At 38.3% G+C, this 15,082-nt stretch overlaps 1 protein-coding gene across 1 annotated transcript in view; it reads left to right on the forward strand.

Moving 5' to 3' along the window:
• The first annotated feature begins 1,769 nt into the window (after window positions 1-1,769).
• MYOM2 (myomesin 2) overlaps window positions 1,770-15,082 on the forward strand; it is a 76,846-nt gene continuing 63,533 nt past the window's right edge. Inside the window, exons 1-7 of the mRNA XM_030945190.1 lie at window positions 1,770-1,850; window positions 6,812-6,895; window positions 8,751-8,883; window positions 9,921-10,040; window positions 11,660-11,798; window positions 11,975-12,132; window positions 12,987-13,079. Coding sequence (XP_030801050.1) covers window positions 8,777-8,883; window positions 9,921-10,040; window positions 11,660-11,798; window positions 11,975-12,132; window positions 12,987-13,079 — 617 coding nt within the window. The 5' untranslated portion in view covers window positions 1,770-1,850; window positions 6,812-6,895; window positions 8,751-8,776. The remainder of the gene's footprint in view (window positions 1,851-6,811; window positions 6,896-8,750; window positions 8,884-9,920; window positions 10,041-11,659; window positions 11,799-11,974; window positions 12,133-12,986; window positions 13,080-15,082) is intronic.

The raw sequence follows: 15,082 nt of genomic DNA on the forward strand, positions 1-15,082 counted from the left end.
CACACCCTAAAGAAAACTTAAAATAGAAGAGTGCTCAAGTGTAAAGGCAGACAGGGCAGGCTGTAAATGCCTCCATTTCTGTAGAGATAATAAATATCGAATGAGAAATGAAAAGTAGAGTGCAGTGAGAACTTTAAAGTCTTCCTGAAAAATGACCTTTTACCTCCCACAGGAAAATTCAATAGGAGAGAAGAGATGGAGCTGGGTAAGTAAAGTGGGTTTGCTCTGGATTATTACATGCTAATTACTTTGACAGCTGCTTCTGAAGCAACATCTACATTCAGGGCATATGCAGTCATTCCACTCTGTCTGTCTCTGTAGATCTAATTCTGTCAGACTGAGTTATAATTCAAGATCAATGGGAGGAAGGGAGAAGTCTGTTTCAAGCAAATGGTAGCCCTAGATGATACAAAAGTAAGAAAGATCCTTACCAGAGCTATTTAGGAAACTTGTCTGAACACTGCAGATGGGATAAGAATCAGTGATTTAAAGGCTTTTCCACCTCTTGCTCTGCTTCCCTACATGTATACATAAGAGGAATGTATGACTTAAAAAGAATATTGTTCGTGTATCAAAGTGTCACGTACCAAACAGTGGAATAAATTGTCATTTAGTGACTTTGACAATGACTGGATTTCTGTATAAGTAAATTAAAAATAGATCTTGTTATTTTCAAATAATTTTAAGATCAATGAGTTCCCTACCATTTGTATGTTGCCGACTCACTGATTATTTAAGTCATTGTGGGCTAAGTCATGAGGTGTGATTAGGTCTGCCATATAGCCAGGTTTTCTCAGGCATGTTGTCCTATTTCCAGACAGAATAAGAAGAGGGTGATTAATTATTCATGCTCGTCACAAAGCCTTGTGGGAAGTCCTACCCTTCCTTCCCTTCCCCCAGACGGATGCAATCCTTGTGGGGCTGTCTCTCACCAGGATGGGGCAGAGTGACTGATCCCAAGCCTACCAGCTCTGCAGAGCCAGTGCTGCTACCCCCTGCCATCTGGACAAGTCAGAGCCACCACAGTGGTGCCTTGTAGCTTCTGGACAGAAACCTAGGAGCCCTACAGGCAGCAAGCATCCACTTCTGCTAGTAATAATCAGGAACCGTCAGAGACCACCAAGGTCTCACAGAGCTGACTGCTTTGGCTGTATTTTTTCCTCTGCATGCTTGTGTCTCTATGCATATTAAATTCTTCCTACTTTACCTACAAGACATAGAAAAATCTCTCTCAGATTGACTGGTGATATATTAGAGATGGAAATAATAGGGGTTTTATAGAACTGGTATGCCTTCATTTGTTGCAAACATTCTCACATCCAGAGAGCTCTTAAGGAAGCAATAGGGAGGCTCATTTTACAGCCCGAAGCGCCGAGGGGATCTCGTGTCTCTACTAATAATATTCTGGATTTATGTCTCCTCACTGGTCTTCTAAGTTACTGATTATTTTAAAACTTCAAACTTTTATAAATAAAAAATTTAAACTGTTTTCTGGCATTCAATTGCTTCCCATGTGCTTGGTGTTGCTGGGGAAAGAATCCCCACTTTCAACATAAGCAACTGCTTTTTTAAAGAATGAGTTTGTCTTTTATTAAAATTCAGTATTAAACTCCATATAGGCTAATGCTTTTCTTTTGCCTTTATATCACTCCCTTATTACATATTAGGCTGACCCCAGTTTTGGGAGAATCACTTGGTTAGTTCTAAATATAGCACTGCATCTGCCCTTAAATAGGAGTGCAGGGGCAGTAGCTTTAGAGAGGAGAATTATTTGTTTTCCTTGGGCAGTGTTTGCTAAGCTGGGAAAGGCTGGTCTTCCTCTTTGCTTAACAATTATTCTATATCCCTAGGTAAGTCAATTTTCTATCCATGTTTTTCTTGTACAGAACAAATGAGAGTGCTTGTAGGAGGAGGGTGGGTGCTTTCCTGTGGGAAAAAAAAATCTTTCTTCAGGGAAAACAAATGATAAGTAGGACACAAATTGATTCATGAAAAGCAAAACAAAAAAATAAAGTGAGATTGTTCTGTCCTGTCCAAAGTCACCTTGATTTTATTGTGTATTACATTCCATCTGCTTCTTTCTGCATATAAAGAACTACACTGCAGAAGTCCATAGCTCTATTAGTATATGTGCTTTTTCAATTGCACAAATATTGGCAATACCACTTTCTTGTGTGCTTATATGGTATGATTTTTTCTGAAGTCTGTGTCTAAATATATTAAGTATAAAATCCCATAGTAGCTGGCAAAACTATTTGGCCTGCTGAAGAATGGGATGTAGGTAGGCAAAAAAAAAAAAAAAAAAAAAAAATCTACTTTTATTTTGTGTCTGCCATGCTTTCAAGTACATGTTTCCAGAAGATATGTTTCTGGTGTCTGTATTACTCTAAAATAAGTGATATGTTCTGTGCCACATGAAAATTCCAGCTAAATACCGCTGATAGAGTCCTGGGAAATCAAGTTCATGCTCTCAAAATTAGGCCTGTGCGTTGATAATGCCTATGAGCCAACAAAAGTACCATAATAAAGGATAATGACTGTTGGAATGGTGGGAAATTATTTTTATCATTTCACTGTCCAACATTCTTAGCTGTCCAGTTGAAGGGATAGAATACACTTGCCATGTAAAGGGAAGTCTTCAAACTTTATCAGAACATGTTTGAACATTTGGAATGTTAGGGTGGCAAGGATCCAAGTCAATGTGGACAAATTTAACCTCATTTAATTCCCAGTCTTGTATGATCATGAATTCACAAGGTAACATCCACATTTGTTCCCTGCCTGGGATATATACTGTTCAGCTTCTATTAGAGATATGGAAAGAAATTCAGTTTGGAAGCTTCCACTCCTCTCCTTCATAAGAGTCACAGAAAATGCAAAATTACATTATTTTACAGACTCACTAAAATACAGGATCTGGCGCTTCCCTCCACAACAATTACCTTGCTGGAGGGAAGGGTACCCATGACTCTGCCTGCTGCTCACCTCCACAGAGCAAAGGTCCCTGTCAAGGGCTGGGATATGACTGTGACCACCCATTATATATTTCAAATTACCTCCACACTGACTGTCCTGGCTAGAGTGTGAAGCAAGCCATTCAGGGACTATTACAAAATCAAGGTGTTCAGTCTAACTAATCATAGATGTGCTATAGTGAAATAATTGCATTAAAATGCTGAATCTACCAGTATGTCATTGAAAACAGTATCATTTGATGTTGGGAAATGTTGAAAGTCTACTTATTCAGAACGTATGAAATTAGTAAAAATGATAGACCTGTGATTAATAAAAATGATAGATCTGTGATGGCTGGTACTGTCAGCTGCTTGAAAATGTTGATTTATTGAGTATTCAGATAAGTAGAAATAGAGGAGATAACTCTTTTATTATTTTTTTTGTTATTATGTTTAATAACAAAAATAATGCATGCATTTTGGGGGATTATTTGAATCTGTTTAAAACAATTGGTGAAATGAGGAAAATACTATTTCTATGAAAAGGAGGTGTGGTCAGTAAAACATAAAGCTAAACATGATGTAGCTAAAGAAATCAAAAAGAAAAAACACAAAAAGTGTTCAAGCTCGCTGAATGATGTCTGGAATTCAGAAGAGTAAGCAAGTGAGAATTCCACACGATTTTTTTTTTAATGATGAGCATTTTTGTTCTATTGTCAAAAGAGCTAAAACTGAATTATTATGTGGTCTGAACAAGAAGTGTTCAACAGAAGGCCTGAAACACTTTAAAATGACAGTACATTTCAGTAGGTTTTTCATTCACAAAACATAATTTTCTGTGGAAGACCTAAATATACACAGGTGTACAGAGAAAAAAGACTGGAGAGACATATTAGAAATGTAGTCAAATCGGTTTTTTATCAAATTAGTTTCTTATCAAAATGGAGAATTACCCAGATCCTCTACATACCATTCTGTTTTGACTGCAGTGTCTAGAGCTGCATAATGACTCATGATGGTTTTACAAGATTTCCACTGAAGTCAGTTTATGGAAAAAACTGGGAAATTATAATATGTTATTAAGTCTGCAATGTCTATAGCATGGATATAAGCATCTGGAAAGGATAGCATATTTATTGAGGCAATATGGTAAATTTTTATACTGGTAATTAGGAGCAATTAATAGAAGATGGGTTTTTTTTTCTATCTTTCATTATGGTATGTAAGTGATATGGATTTAAATATATTTTATCATTTAAATATCAAGGGCTTTTATGCACCATAAAAGTATAAGTTGGCAGCTCACTGAAAACATTTAACTTTGAACAATGTGGAGAACAGCTAGCAGAACAAGAGACAGGTAGAGAAAAAAAATGTCTTAAGTCGTGGGAAAAACAGGACAAGCCCTCAAATCAGTGCAAATGGACAAAGAAATTTCTGTCTACGTGAGGACATGCAAGAACCCATGAATAATTTTTGGCACTTCTGCAGCTTGCCAGGAACAGAGATGAGCACCGAAGTGCATGTTGCAGGGTATAGCATAGGCAGGTCAGGCTGACAAAATACATGCTGTACAGTGCATTGCTCATGACACGAGCCTCCTGAACCTGGGAGTGCAAGTTATCTATCTATGGCGAGTGCAGCCATGTTCCTCTTACCATGGCATTTGTCAAGCCATCCATCAATTTAGTTGGATGTGTGCCTGCTCTCTGAGGCAATGTGAATGATCATGCTACAATTTACTGCTTGTCCTTTAAATCTTAAATTAACTCACTTATCAGACTAACAGTGTTTATATCAGACCCTTGGCTTCTCTGCTCAAGAATGTGGCCCCTTGTCACATGGTCCTAGATTATGGCTTTCTATTCAGATCAGTATTACTGTGTCACAAAACTATGCATATCCTGACCTGGGAGCTTGGCCTTTTACTCACGGTCAAGCAAAAATTGTTATATACATGCTACAAAGCATGAAGAAATGTATGTTTTTGTAAACTGACTTGAACAGTCTAATTCACCTGTGGGTGATGTCATTAATCCTTAAGGAGGTTTTGGTTGAGGTAATACTTTTCTTTGTGTTTAATAATCTTCTGGGTGGTTTATACAGCACTTAGATTAGTGCACTTTAATTCCTTTTGATGTCCTCAGCATTTTCAGTCATAGAACAAATAGGAATAATAATAATAAAAAGAAAGGAGTACAATGATGCTACATTGCACTAACAATGCAAAAGCCAGATGAGACACCAAATGTTTTAGGATCATCTTTTTCCTGTAATTCTAGGGTTTTTTTTCTTGAAATCCAGGGTTGTTAATAGGATGTGCGTGGATGTAATTCATGGATTGTTTGTGACACACAGGCCATGTATTTCAGCAACGCCTCCAAAATTCTTGCAGCAGAATTTGGTAAATAAGACTTGAGATTTGCTTTTTAATTTGTTGTAATCATTCAGATAATTAATTTGTCTTTCTCTAGACTTATGCTTTTGTTGTTGTTGTTGTTGTTGTTATTGGACCACTTCCCTCATTTTACTTTTGAGTCAGTTCTACCAATTCACTTGCCAATATAACCAGGTCTCCAGACACTGTCATTAATAAAATTTTGGTTCATCTAAATCAATAAATTCACTGGGGTTAAGCTGTCATCAGCATATCATGTTTTCTAACTGTCTTAGTGGTAGGTGTCTAAATATTAGAATATATTTCAAAAATCTCATATAAATGTGTATCAGTGGAAAACTGGTAAAACAGTCGACATATTGTTCCTAGGAATACAGTATAAACTTTTATCAATACCCTATATGCTGTTTTGACAGTGGGACTTTGATTTTGCTCTTCTGATACTTGTCTTCGCAGCACTATTAAGTATTAAATACATACTCTGAAAATGTTGTTGCAATTAACTGATGATTATTATTACATTTGGAATTGTTGCCAGGCAGCTCCCCTCTGTGTTAACAGAAGGCAAAGCGAGTCTGGCTGCTAAAAAGTTCTGTTAATTACTTGTATGAAGGATGTGAGCGGATGGCTACCCTTGTTTCTATACTAACGGTGTTTGGGTAAATTCAAAAATATACGAACCAAAATTCGAGGAGTCCTGGGTGCTGACAAATAGAAGAAAATACACTAATTAAAATGTAAATTTTACATTTAGTGAAAAAGGCTGGACTGTAAGTGACAATGGTGTTTTCTCCTCTCTCAAAAATGAAAATAACTTAGACTGATCTATCCGGATAAATGGGCATTACTCTGCAATCCTTATAAAGTGGATCTCAGTGTGAATTATATACATAGCAACATTTACATTGCATGTTGATTAAATTCACAGAATTATTTAACTTGGCCACATGTGAACATAAGTAATGCTTAACAGTGGAGTGAGCTTAATCTGTGTTTGACTTCTGACACTTTCATTTAGGCAAAAAAGGCTAATTAAAAATAGAGAAAAGGGAAAATTATGCCCTACATTGTCCAGTTAACATAAGAACTAATGTAGAAATCCCCTGTCATATACACAATAGTCACACAGTTAGCAGGAAGAAAACTAGTGTTCAATGTCTGCAGATGTACAATCGCATGATGTGCAGATGTCAAAACTAGGAGAAGCCAAGGCTGCTCGTGGGTCTGTGTGACTCTGCTCATGTAACCAAAACATTTTGTCATGTGATGGGTTAATAGGTCCATGAGGGGTCCATGTCAGTTCAGCATTGTATGAGACCGTCTTACTGAGCCAGCATCTCTGTGAGGTACTGAACTAACTTGGGTCATGCTAACTTTCATATTTCTCGATAAATGTGGCAATATATTTCTTTAATGCCCCATAGTAATGTTGTAAACCTGTTTAATTTTTGTTTTGCAGTGTCTTGTGCTTTGCCTAAAGCTCTCATTACTGAACCTGTGACTGGTCATTCTCATATCTTGAAAAAGAACTGAAAAGATAACTGTAAGTTATGCTGAAGCTGCAGCTAGGAGGTGATAAATTGTAAAAACATCTTTAGATCTCCGAACATTTTAAAATAAGATGTGACTTCTATTTAGTATACCTACTCTTTTCTCCTTAATCTTTTTTGGAAAAGTAAAAGTAGCTGATATGAGAATATCATAATTTGAGAGCACCTAGCTCTTCCTTTGACTATCTCCAAGTAACAATCAGACACAGTTACAGTTTTTTACTCTTCTTAACCAATGACTAGCATTTCTTTTTTTTGATAAATACTATATGCTGGAAATATGGTACATATTAACTGTTATTTTAACTTGTTAAATTAGTTTATCTAAATGAGTTTATAAGATTTCTTTTCAAATCCCTTTGAGCTTTCATTCAATATACGTTATGATGCTGCTTATTTATGTGACTTTTTGTTACAAATGTGAACTTTTGGTGTGGATCTGAGGCAGGTTCTTCTTGCATGGTCTACACCCAGGCAGGGCCAGGCTGTGGGGAGCTGGAGACTGGTTCTGCTATGTCATTTCTGGGGCAGAAACTGATGGCCCTGGGGACTGACATAGGGTCCTGAGCTGTGGGCAGGGTAGGAGGAACTCTGGAGGAGGCTGGGTTGGGACAGACAGGTCCATTGCTGTCCTCAGGACCCCGACACACTCCTAATGTGTTCCCTGGGTGAGCTGGTGCTGCTTCACTTGCCATGGATGCCCTGAGGTGGATCCCAGGCTGTGCCTCAGCCTGCGCCCTGGGTGCTGGCATGGAGCTGGCAGCCTGCACCCGACAGGGAGCACAACAGCAGGGATACTCCTCTCAGCTTTTTGTAGGGTATTGGATGTTACTGCAGTAATTTACCTGACTAAATCTTCATCTGCTTTATTGACTTATGCTGGGAGCTTGCTTCTGTTGTCACTGAAGTGTAGGTGCCTTGTGGGTGAGGTTTTGGCTGTTCAGCTAGGATCCCTCACCACTGTTGGGACAAATGGTCCAGGAATAGAGAACCCCATACCCCACTGAGACTGCAGTTGCACAAGCTGGCACCTACTCACAACATGGCTCATGATATTCTCCACTTTTGCAAGAAGTTGTCATCATATTTCTAATGAGCACAAAGGGACATAGGCACCTCCATGTTCTTTTAATAATGTGGTTGGTAGTCTGCTTATATCTAACTCAGTGGGAAACATGGTTTTGTCCCCCACAGTGCTTCTAGGGGCACCTAGAATGTTTCTTAGAGCCTTCCATCCAAATATTGACCAAAAACTATGCCACGCTTTGGAGAAAGTCCACAAGAAGGAAACCAGAATGATTTATAGTCCAGAAAAAATAATCCACGAGGGAAGATTGCATAAGCCAGCTTTGTTGAGTTTAAACAAGAGAGCAGGAAAGAAAAGTAAAGAAAATCTTCAACAGGCTGCTATAAAAGTGAGAGAATACTGTCTATTTGTTGTCATGGTGAATTGAACAAAACACAGTAAGCATAAATTGCCAAAGTGGAAAAAGTGAAAGGTTTGAAGAACAGAGAGCTGAACTGTCTAACAATGGCCAAAAAACTGTCAAATTTCCATCCCTGGAAATTTCTCTGGAGGTGTTAAATGACATCTGCAAAGGAGAAAAATGATCTGGTGGAATATCTTTTATGCTATCATCTGTGATTCCATAGCTCACACTGCACGACTGATAAGCTGCAGCCTGAGCTGTGTGACTGATGGCTCTATTTGTCACAAATTGCTGCAATTTTATACATTTGGACATATTCACACACATGTGAACATATCAAAAAATATCAAACCAGAGTCTGGAATATATGACTAAACGTGTGCATGGCTAAATGTATGGCTAACTCCACTCTCTGCAGGAATTACTGGCTGTCACAGAGGAAGCATGTCTTCAGTAGCAGTGCCGTTTTACCAGAGGAGGCACAAGCACTTTGATCAGTCCTATCGCAACATTCAGACAAGATATGTACTTGAGGAATATGCAGCAAGAAAGTAAGTGCTGTGCATTTGAGCATAAGCAAGTCTCTGTTTTGGGTAGTCAGTCCTTAGAATCAAGATATTCACCTTTCCTCTCCACCCCAAAAAGTGTGATTTATACAGAATGATAGTCCACTTCCTTCCATTGGCATGCTCCTTGTCTGTAGTCTCCCACCAGCATAGCTAAACTTCCTAGCAGCATTGCAAGATACCTACACAGGCCTTTTAGCTTAGGATCTGTCCTGTTTGGTACCTCTAAATTTAAAATTCTTCCTTGTAGGCTAAAATTGAAACTCTGACTTAAGAAAAATTGCTGTGAAATTTATAGAAACAACTGAAAGTCAGTTGCCGTGAAAGTCATAGAAACAACTTTTTACCCATTCTTCCATATGATATTATGATATTCCTTCTCCTGAAGTTGGCTATAACTAATTATAAGTTTTGTGATTCAATTTCCTTTTTAAACTTAAATTAAAGCTTAATGCTTCTCATTTGAAATCTCAGAGTTTTAACCAGAAAATACACATTCTTTGTATCTCAAAGCCAGAAACTTTGTATTGCGGTTGCTCCAGAATCGCCATTCTCCCTACTTAGTAATTAATATACCTACCTAATTGTCTAGCTGGTCCAGTTTCCCTTATGAAAGAGGAAAGTTGCAGAAAGATCTGTGAAATATAGAAAAGCAGGAACACTTTGAAACAGACAATGCTATGGGGAATATTTATGATTTGTGTATTAGACAGTCTGGTACCCTCGGGGTTCACTGAAATGCTATCATCACACGTGAATGATTGAAGACTGAAATAAATATAAATTTAATAGAATGAAATAAAAATGCCTAATGACCCCAGTGACAGATGATGGGCATTAAACCCTGGAAGGACAAGTGACAATCACCACTTAGTGCAGTCAATGACAATGCAAAGGTTTCTCACTGAACAGTGCTCAGTCATGGTGTTCAGCTCATTGAGCTCAAAGTAATTTCTTTGACATTTGTGAGTTCATGTTTTACCTGAATTGCTGGGTTATAACAATGTCTTTTATATTTGAAGGGCTGCTTCCAGGCAGGCTGCTTATTATGAATCAACTGGCTTGGGCAAAACCACATGTAGACTCTGTGCCAGGAGGGCACGCACCTTGGCGCATGAAGCAATGCAGGAATCCAGGAAAAGGTAAAGCTCTCTTGGTCCACTCTGACCTGTGTAGTGGCTCTGGTCCCAACTCTTTTGCCAGAGCTCTTTTCAGAGTTGACAAGACTGGAGGCTTCTCTGTCACTGTTCTTCACTAATCTATTTTGGCTGGAACACTAAATGACTGAGAGTCACTTTCAGTCTCATATTTCAACCCAGAGTTGTTCCCCTGGTCCCCACTCTGACCCTTGAAAACAGCTTTAAACCAAAAATAAATTAGAATCCACTGGGTGAACTCATTTTGAACAGAGCTACTCTACTATTCCTAAATTTCTAATTTGGATAAATTTAAATCTTTTAAATTCTTTCCTGAATATCAAAACGGTTTACTGTCATGTCTCAGTTACTGCCTTGATAAGATGTCCCAGAGTAACCATGCTGATGACAATATTCCCCTTAGTGAATTTCACTGTTTCTGCCCTGCTATGTTACTGCACCAAAGACATAGAGGGTTTATATTATGAGAAGGAATTCTGCTGTGTTTTTAGAAAATATGTTGTGCAAATCATACACATCTGTATGGTTCTGGTACTTGGATTGGTTTGAAATATATAACCTCAAAACAGAAATCTCTAGGAAAATCAAATGATTTTGTATACTTTAATTTAGGTTTTTAAAACTGTTTTAAAATTCAGCAATATAAAAAATGGCAAGACATGGCTGGTATTTAAAGTACATTGAAATGGTAGGTACAAATATTTTTTTTTAACTATCAGACAAAAAATATCTTGATTCACTGAATTTTGTGGGAGTTTTCTTATTTGGGTTATGCTTTCAGAGTCTTGCCATATGTTGTCTATATTGACAGACATGTTAGGAATATTTGATATTCACTACCTTCTTTTGTCCTGGGAAAGAAAAGAGAATCAGCATGTTTACTGAATCAGTGTGAATGAAGGAAACTGAGCTAGCTCCTCCTAAAAACATTTATGAGTTGGGGTATTTTTAGGAATTCTGGAAAATCTGTGGAATTAGGTTTTCAGGGAACAACTCACAATTTTTTCCAAACTTTATATTTTTCCTGGTAGTTTCTATAATAATTCCTCCTCATCCTTGTCAAGGAACAGCTCTTTTTGCACGCAACTCTTCATCAAATCCTTGTGAACTCCTTGGTCTGTATCTTTCAGGTGAGGGTCAGATGATACAGCCCGTGGAGCTACAAGAGCTCCCAGGTTCTAAAGCTTCTAAAGCTAAGGGTACTAAGTAAGCTAGGCACAACTTTTAAAAGGTTGTGAACAGACACAGAACTTGCCTTTACTTCTCTGCCTTCTTGTGCCCATGGGAAGGAAAATCAGGGGCCAGAAGGAGGCTAGGCAGGTTCTTGATCTTGATTACCAGAGGACTGTGGGGAGCCATGTCAATGTGACCATAGCAGAATTCAAGACTTAGAGATATGGCCCCACAAATACAGAGGGAAAGAATATGAAGAAAGTTCACATGATTTTGCATACTCAGGATGTGGATATAGATGCAAAGAATGATTCCAAACTTAAATTTTACATCCTACTGATATGGTTTCATAGCCCTTGGTGCCCTGATATGTATGATGACAAACTTAAACCTTCACAGTGGTTACCTGATTTTTTTTTCTTGTCCCACAGGACTCATGAGCAAAAGTCTCATGTAAGTGATGAGAAAAGAATCCGTTTTGCCAGTGAGTTGTCTGCTTTGGAAAAAGAGATTCACACTGCCAGGCACCGAGCTCGAGAACATCTGGATAGACTTGCTGTGCAAAGAATGGTACCTGCTGAATCTTTTTGCTCCTATGCAAAAATAATTATAAGTTGTACAGAAATTTAGGCCTGTACTTCATATATGAGTAATCATTAAACATCTTTTTGTGAATTTAAGGTTGGATCTCCTATCCTATTTGAGTCTGGTGCCAGATGCTTCTTTTCTTTTTCCATGTTTAATAGGTAGAAGAAAATATGGCTCTGGAAAGACATATCATTGAAGAAAGAATAAGTCGAGCCCCTGAAATTCTAGTGCGCCTGAGGTCTCACACCATCTGGGAAAAGATGTCCGTGAGCCTCTGCTTTACTGTGCAAGGATTTCCAACGCCTGTTGTACAATGGTAAGAGACTGGCCTTTCCTAGCTCTCTAAAAATGTTGTTAAGCTTTTTTCATTTGAAAGTTATGCCAGAACTGATAAGTGCCATGTGTATAATGGCTTTGTTAAATCCCCTTTATAATCCTCCTAGATGTGCTGGATTGTAGCAGTTGATACTGCAGTGGAAGGAGTGGGAGGAAAACTTGCTGAGTGGCCCCGTGCAATGTGAGACAAAAACTCAAGCATTTCAGAAGGCAGACAGTGGAAGGCATTCCAGTCTTTCTGGCCATTGAGTTTCCTGAACACAAAGCAGCAAGTGGCAAAATACACAGAACTCACAGGCTACTTTCTAAGCCTGGGTAAATGTGCACAGCACCACTGTTGTCACGGGCCGTATCTGTGGTCATTGAGGAGGACATAAAGGTCCTTTCAGCTGCCCTCCTCTCTGGACAGGTGCTGTCCTATAAATATGAAAGCCTCAGGCTGGACTGTAAAGACCTAACATGAGGCATAATTCTGTTGCTGCTCCCCTTTTTTTTTGTGCTGAAGTGTTTTACTGTGGTGGAAGATAAAAGTTGCTTCCCATCTTGTGACAGGGTTAGTGGATTTAAAAGCTAAAGCCCCATGCCATCTTCTCTTTACTTCTTTTTCTCATCTTCTAGATTGAGTGCACATCTTCTCTTTCTGCTTCCTTGCTGCTATGATGGTCCTGCTTTACCTTCAAGGCCCAATATGTATCTATCCATACATACTGGAAAATACTCTATGCAAGCAGAGAGAGTTCAGATAATAGTAAATGATATGTTGATCCAAAGATCCACCAGATTAAGGAATAGTTGCTGATATTTATGAGTTTTATTTTTTTTCTTGATTGTCAGGTACAAAAATGAGGAACTGATTTCTCCTGCAAGTGATCCAACAAAGTACAGAATTGAAAGCAAATATGGAGTACATGTGTTACATATAAACAGGTAAATCCTTCTGGGGAATAACCCAGCTTTTTTATACTCTATACAAAGTATTTTAAATCAAATGAAATTAAAAATTCACATAAGGGCTGTAAGAGAATTGTTAAATTCAGCACACTTTTCTGTTGGCTCTCACTTTTAGGCTGGAGAAGGTTCACTGAGTACCTGAATATTAGATTATGAAAATGAAATGATAAATTAGATGTTTTTATTCATTAACTTCAGCAATCTACGAGATATAAAAAGAAGAGGCAAGTAGCTGAAAAAACAGTAGTTCCTTTTTTATTAGAATTATATCTTCTCAGCATTTGAAGTGGAAAATTATATGTTCTTGTCATGATGAAGCTCTTTTAGGTAAACAAAATTATAGGTGGGCAGGGCAGGGATACACGGCTGTATTTGTTTTACTGTATGCTAGGTCCTGCTAAATTTTTAATTTCCTTTTTTTTTTTTTCTTCTGCAAAGTAAGGAAGTGTAAATCACTTTTTTAAAAGGTTCTAATGAAATGAATTTTATTTTTTTCAAAATGCTAACTTTGTGATATAGAACATGCTTGGGTATAACAGCTTCCCATAAATTAATCCCATGCTTTCTGAAACAATTGAAATGTTACATGTGACTTGGTGTATGCTTTTTAAAAAAATATAAAAACCAAAATAAAAATGAAGAAATTACTACAATATTTAAAATAGAAAATTAATATCTAGAACAGAGACAGAAACCCCTTCTTTTAATTTCTCCAGAGCATGAGCATCAGCTGTGCTGAAACAGCTGGAATATTTGTGGCTAACACTTGGCTGGCCAAACATTTAATCTTCTATCCTGTCTCCATCTGTCAGCAGTGGAAGCAGCCCTGAGCACAGCCTTGTGGCATTAGTACAGAAAATAAGTGCATCATTTCTTCTGTCTTTGGGAAAGACTACTTGCCTTTGTCATCCTGCAGCCAAGTCCAGCCCAGCTCTCAACCTTTTCATAGCTCAAGATGGGAGAAACACATCCCTGTACAGAACCTGGCAGCAAGAATCACCAGACTGTTGCTTCCTACGATGCTTCAAAGGCACTCAGTCTTCCACCCCCAGGCCATGCTTGCTAACTGCTCTCTGTACCCATGGAATCTGTTCATACCACTGCTTCTTCCTACCAAGATTACTTTTGAAAATAATAACAGGAGGTTAAAATATAAAACCAGCTTGTCCTTTTGCACTCCTCTCCCTTTCATCAGGGAAATGGAAAACTCTCCCCTTTGTCTGGATATGTGTGAGTGCCAGTCAGGAGAGGAAACTTTGGTCACTTCCTGATGGTGAGTGACTGTGACTGTTTATTTCCCTTGGTTAGTGCCCCTGAGGAGCTGCTTGGTGACTCCAGATGCCAGTTATGTAGTAGTAGGTCCCCTTCTGATATTTTGGGAGTAAATAGCTTTTAGGAGAAATGAGAATCAGTGCTGATGCTGCTTTCTGAGCACCTGTAATCATGAGGCTGAAGGGTAATAATGGCTTCCATCCCCTTGGTGATTTTTATCTTTTCTCTGCTGGTTATCAGTCATGTAGGCACAACCAGCTTTGGGAGTGTTCAGACCCAGCTGTATTTCAGGCAAGTTCAGACATACCACAGAGTCATTTATGGGCACCCACTCAGGTTTCCTCATCCTGTGTTTGCTAGTCCCAGACCTGTATGTACTCATGCAGACTCCCTCACATTCAGCCAAGCTGCCATCTTCAGAGACTCTTACTCCATTTCTCTTTCATTCTGTTTGGCAGTGTGGTCTTTTTGCAACCTAAAGATTCCTAGCTGCTCTCCCACAGATTTCCCTTCTACACTTAATACTGGGGGATGGTTATGATTTATAGACCTTATTAAATTAAAATTTCTAATTAATTTTTTTCTTTTTTACTAATCCATTTTATTTCAAAACTTGATCATCACCAGTATTTTCTGTCCCAAAAACACAGAAGATGGACATGCAGGAAATGGAAGAACATTTTATTAGAGCATAATTAAGCATATCT

The sequence above is a fragment of the Camarhynchus parvulus genome, chromosome 3 (assembly GCF_901933205.1).
Source record: "Camarhynchus parvulus chromosome 3, STF_HiC, whole genome shotgun sequence".
Taxonomy (NCBI): domain Eukaryota; kingdom Metazoa; phylum Chordata; class Aves; order Passeriformes; family Thraupidae; genus Camarhynchus; species Camarhynchus parvulus.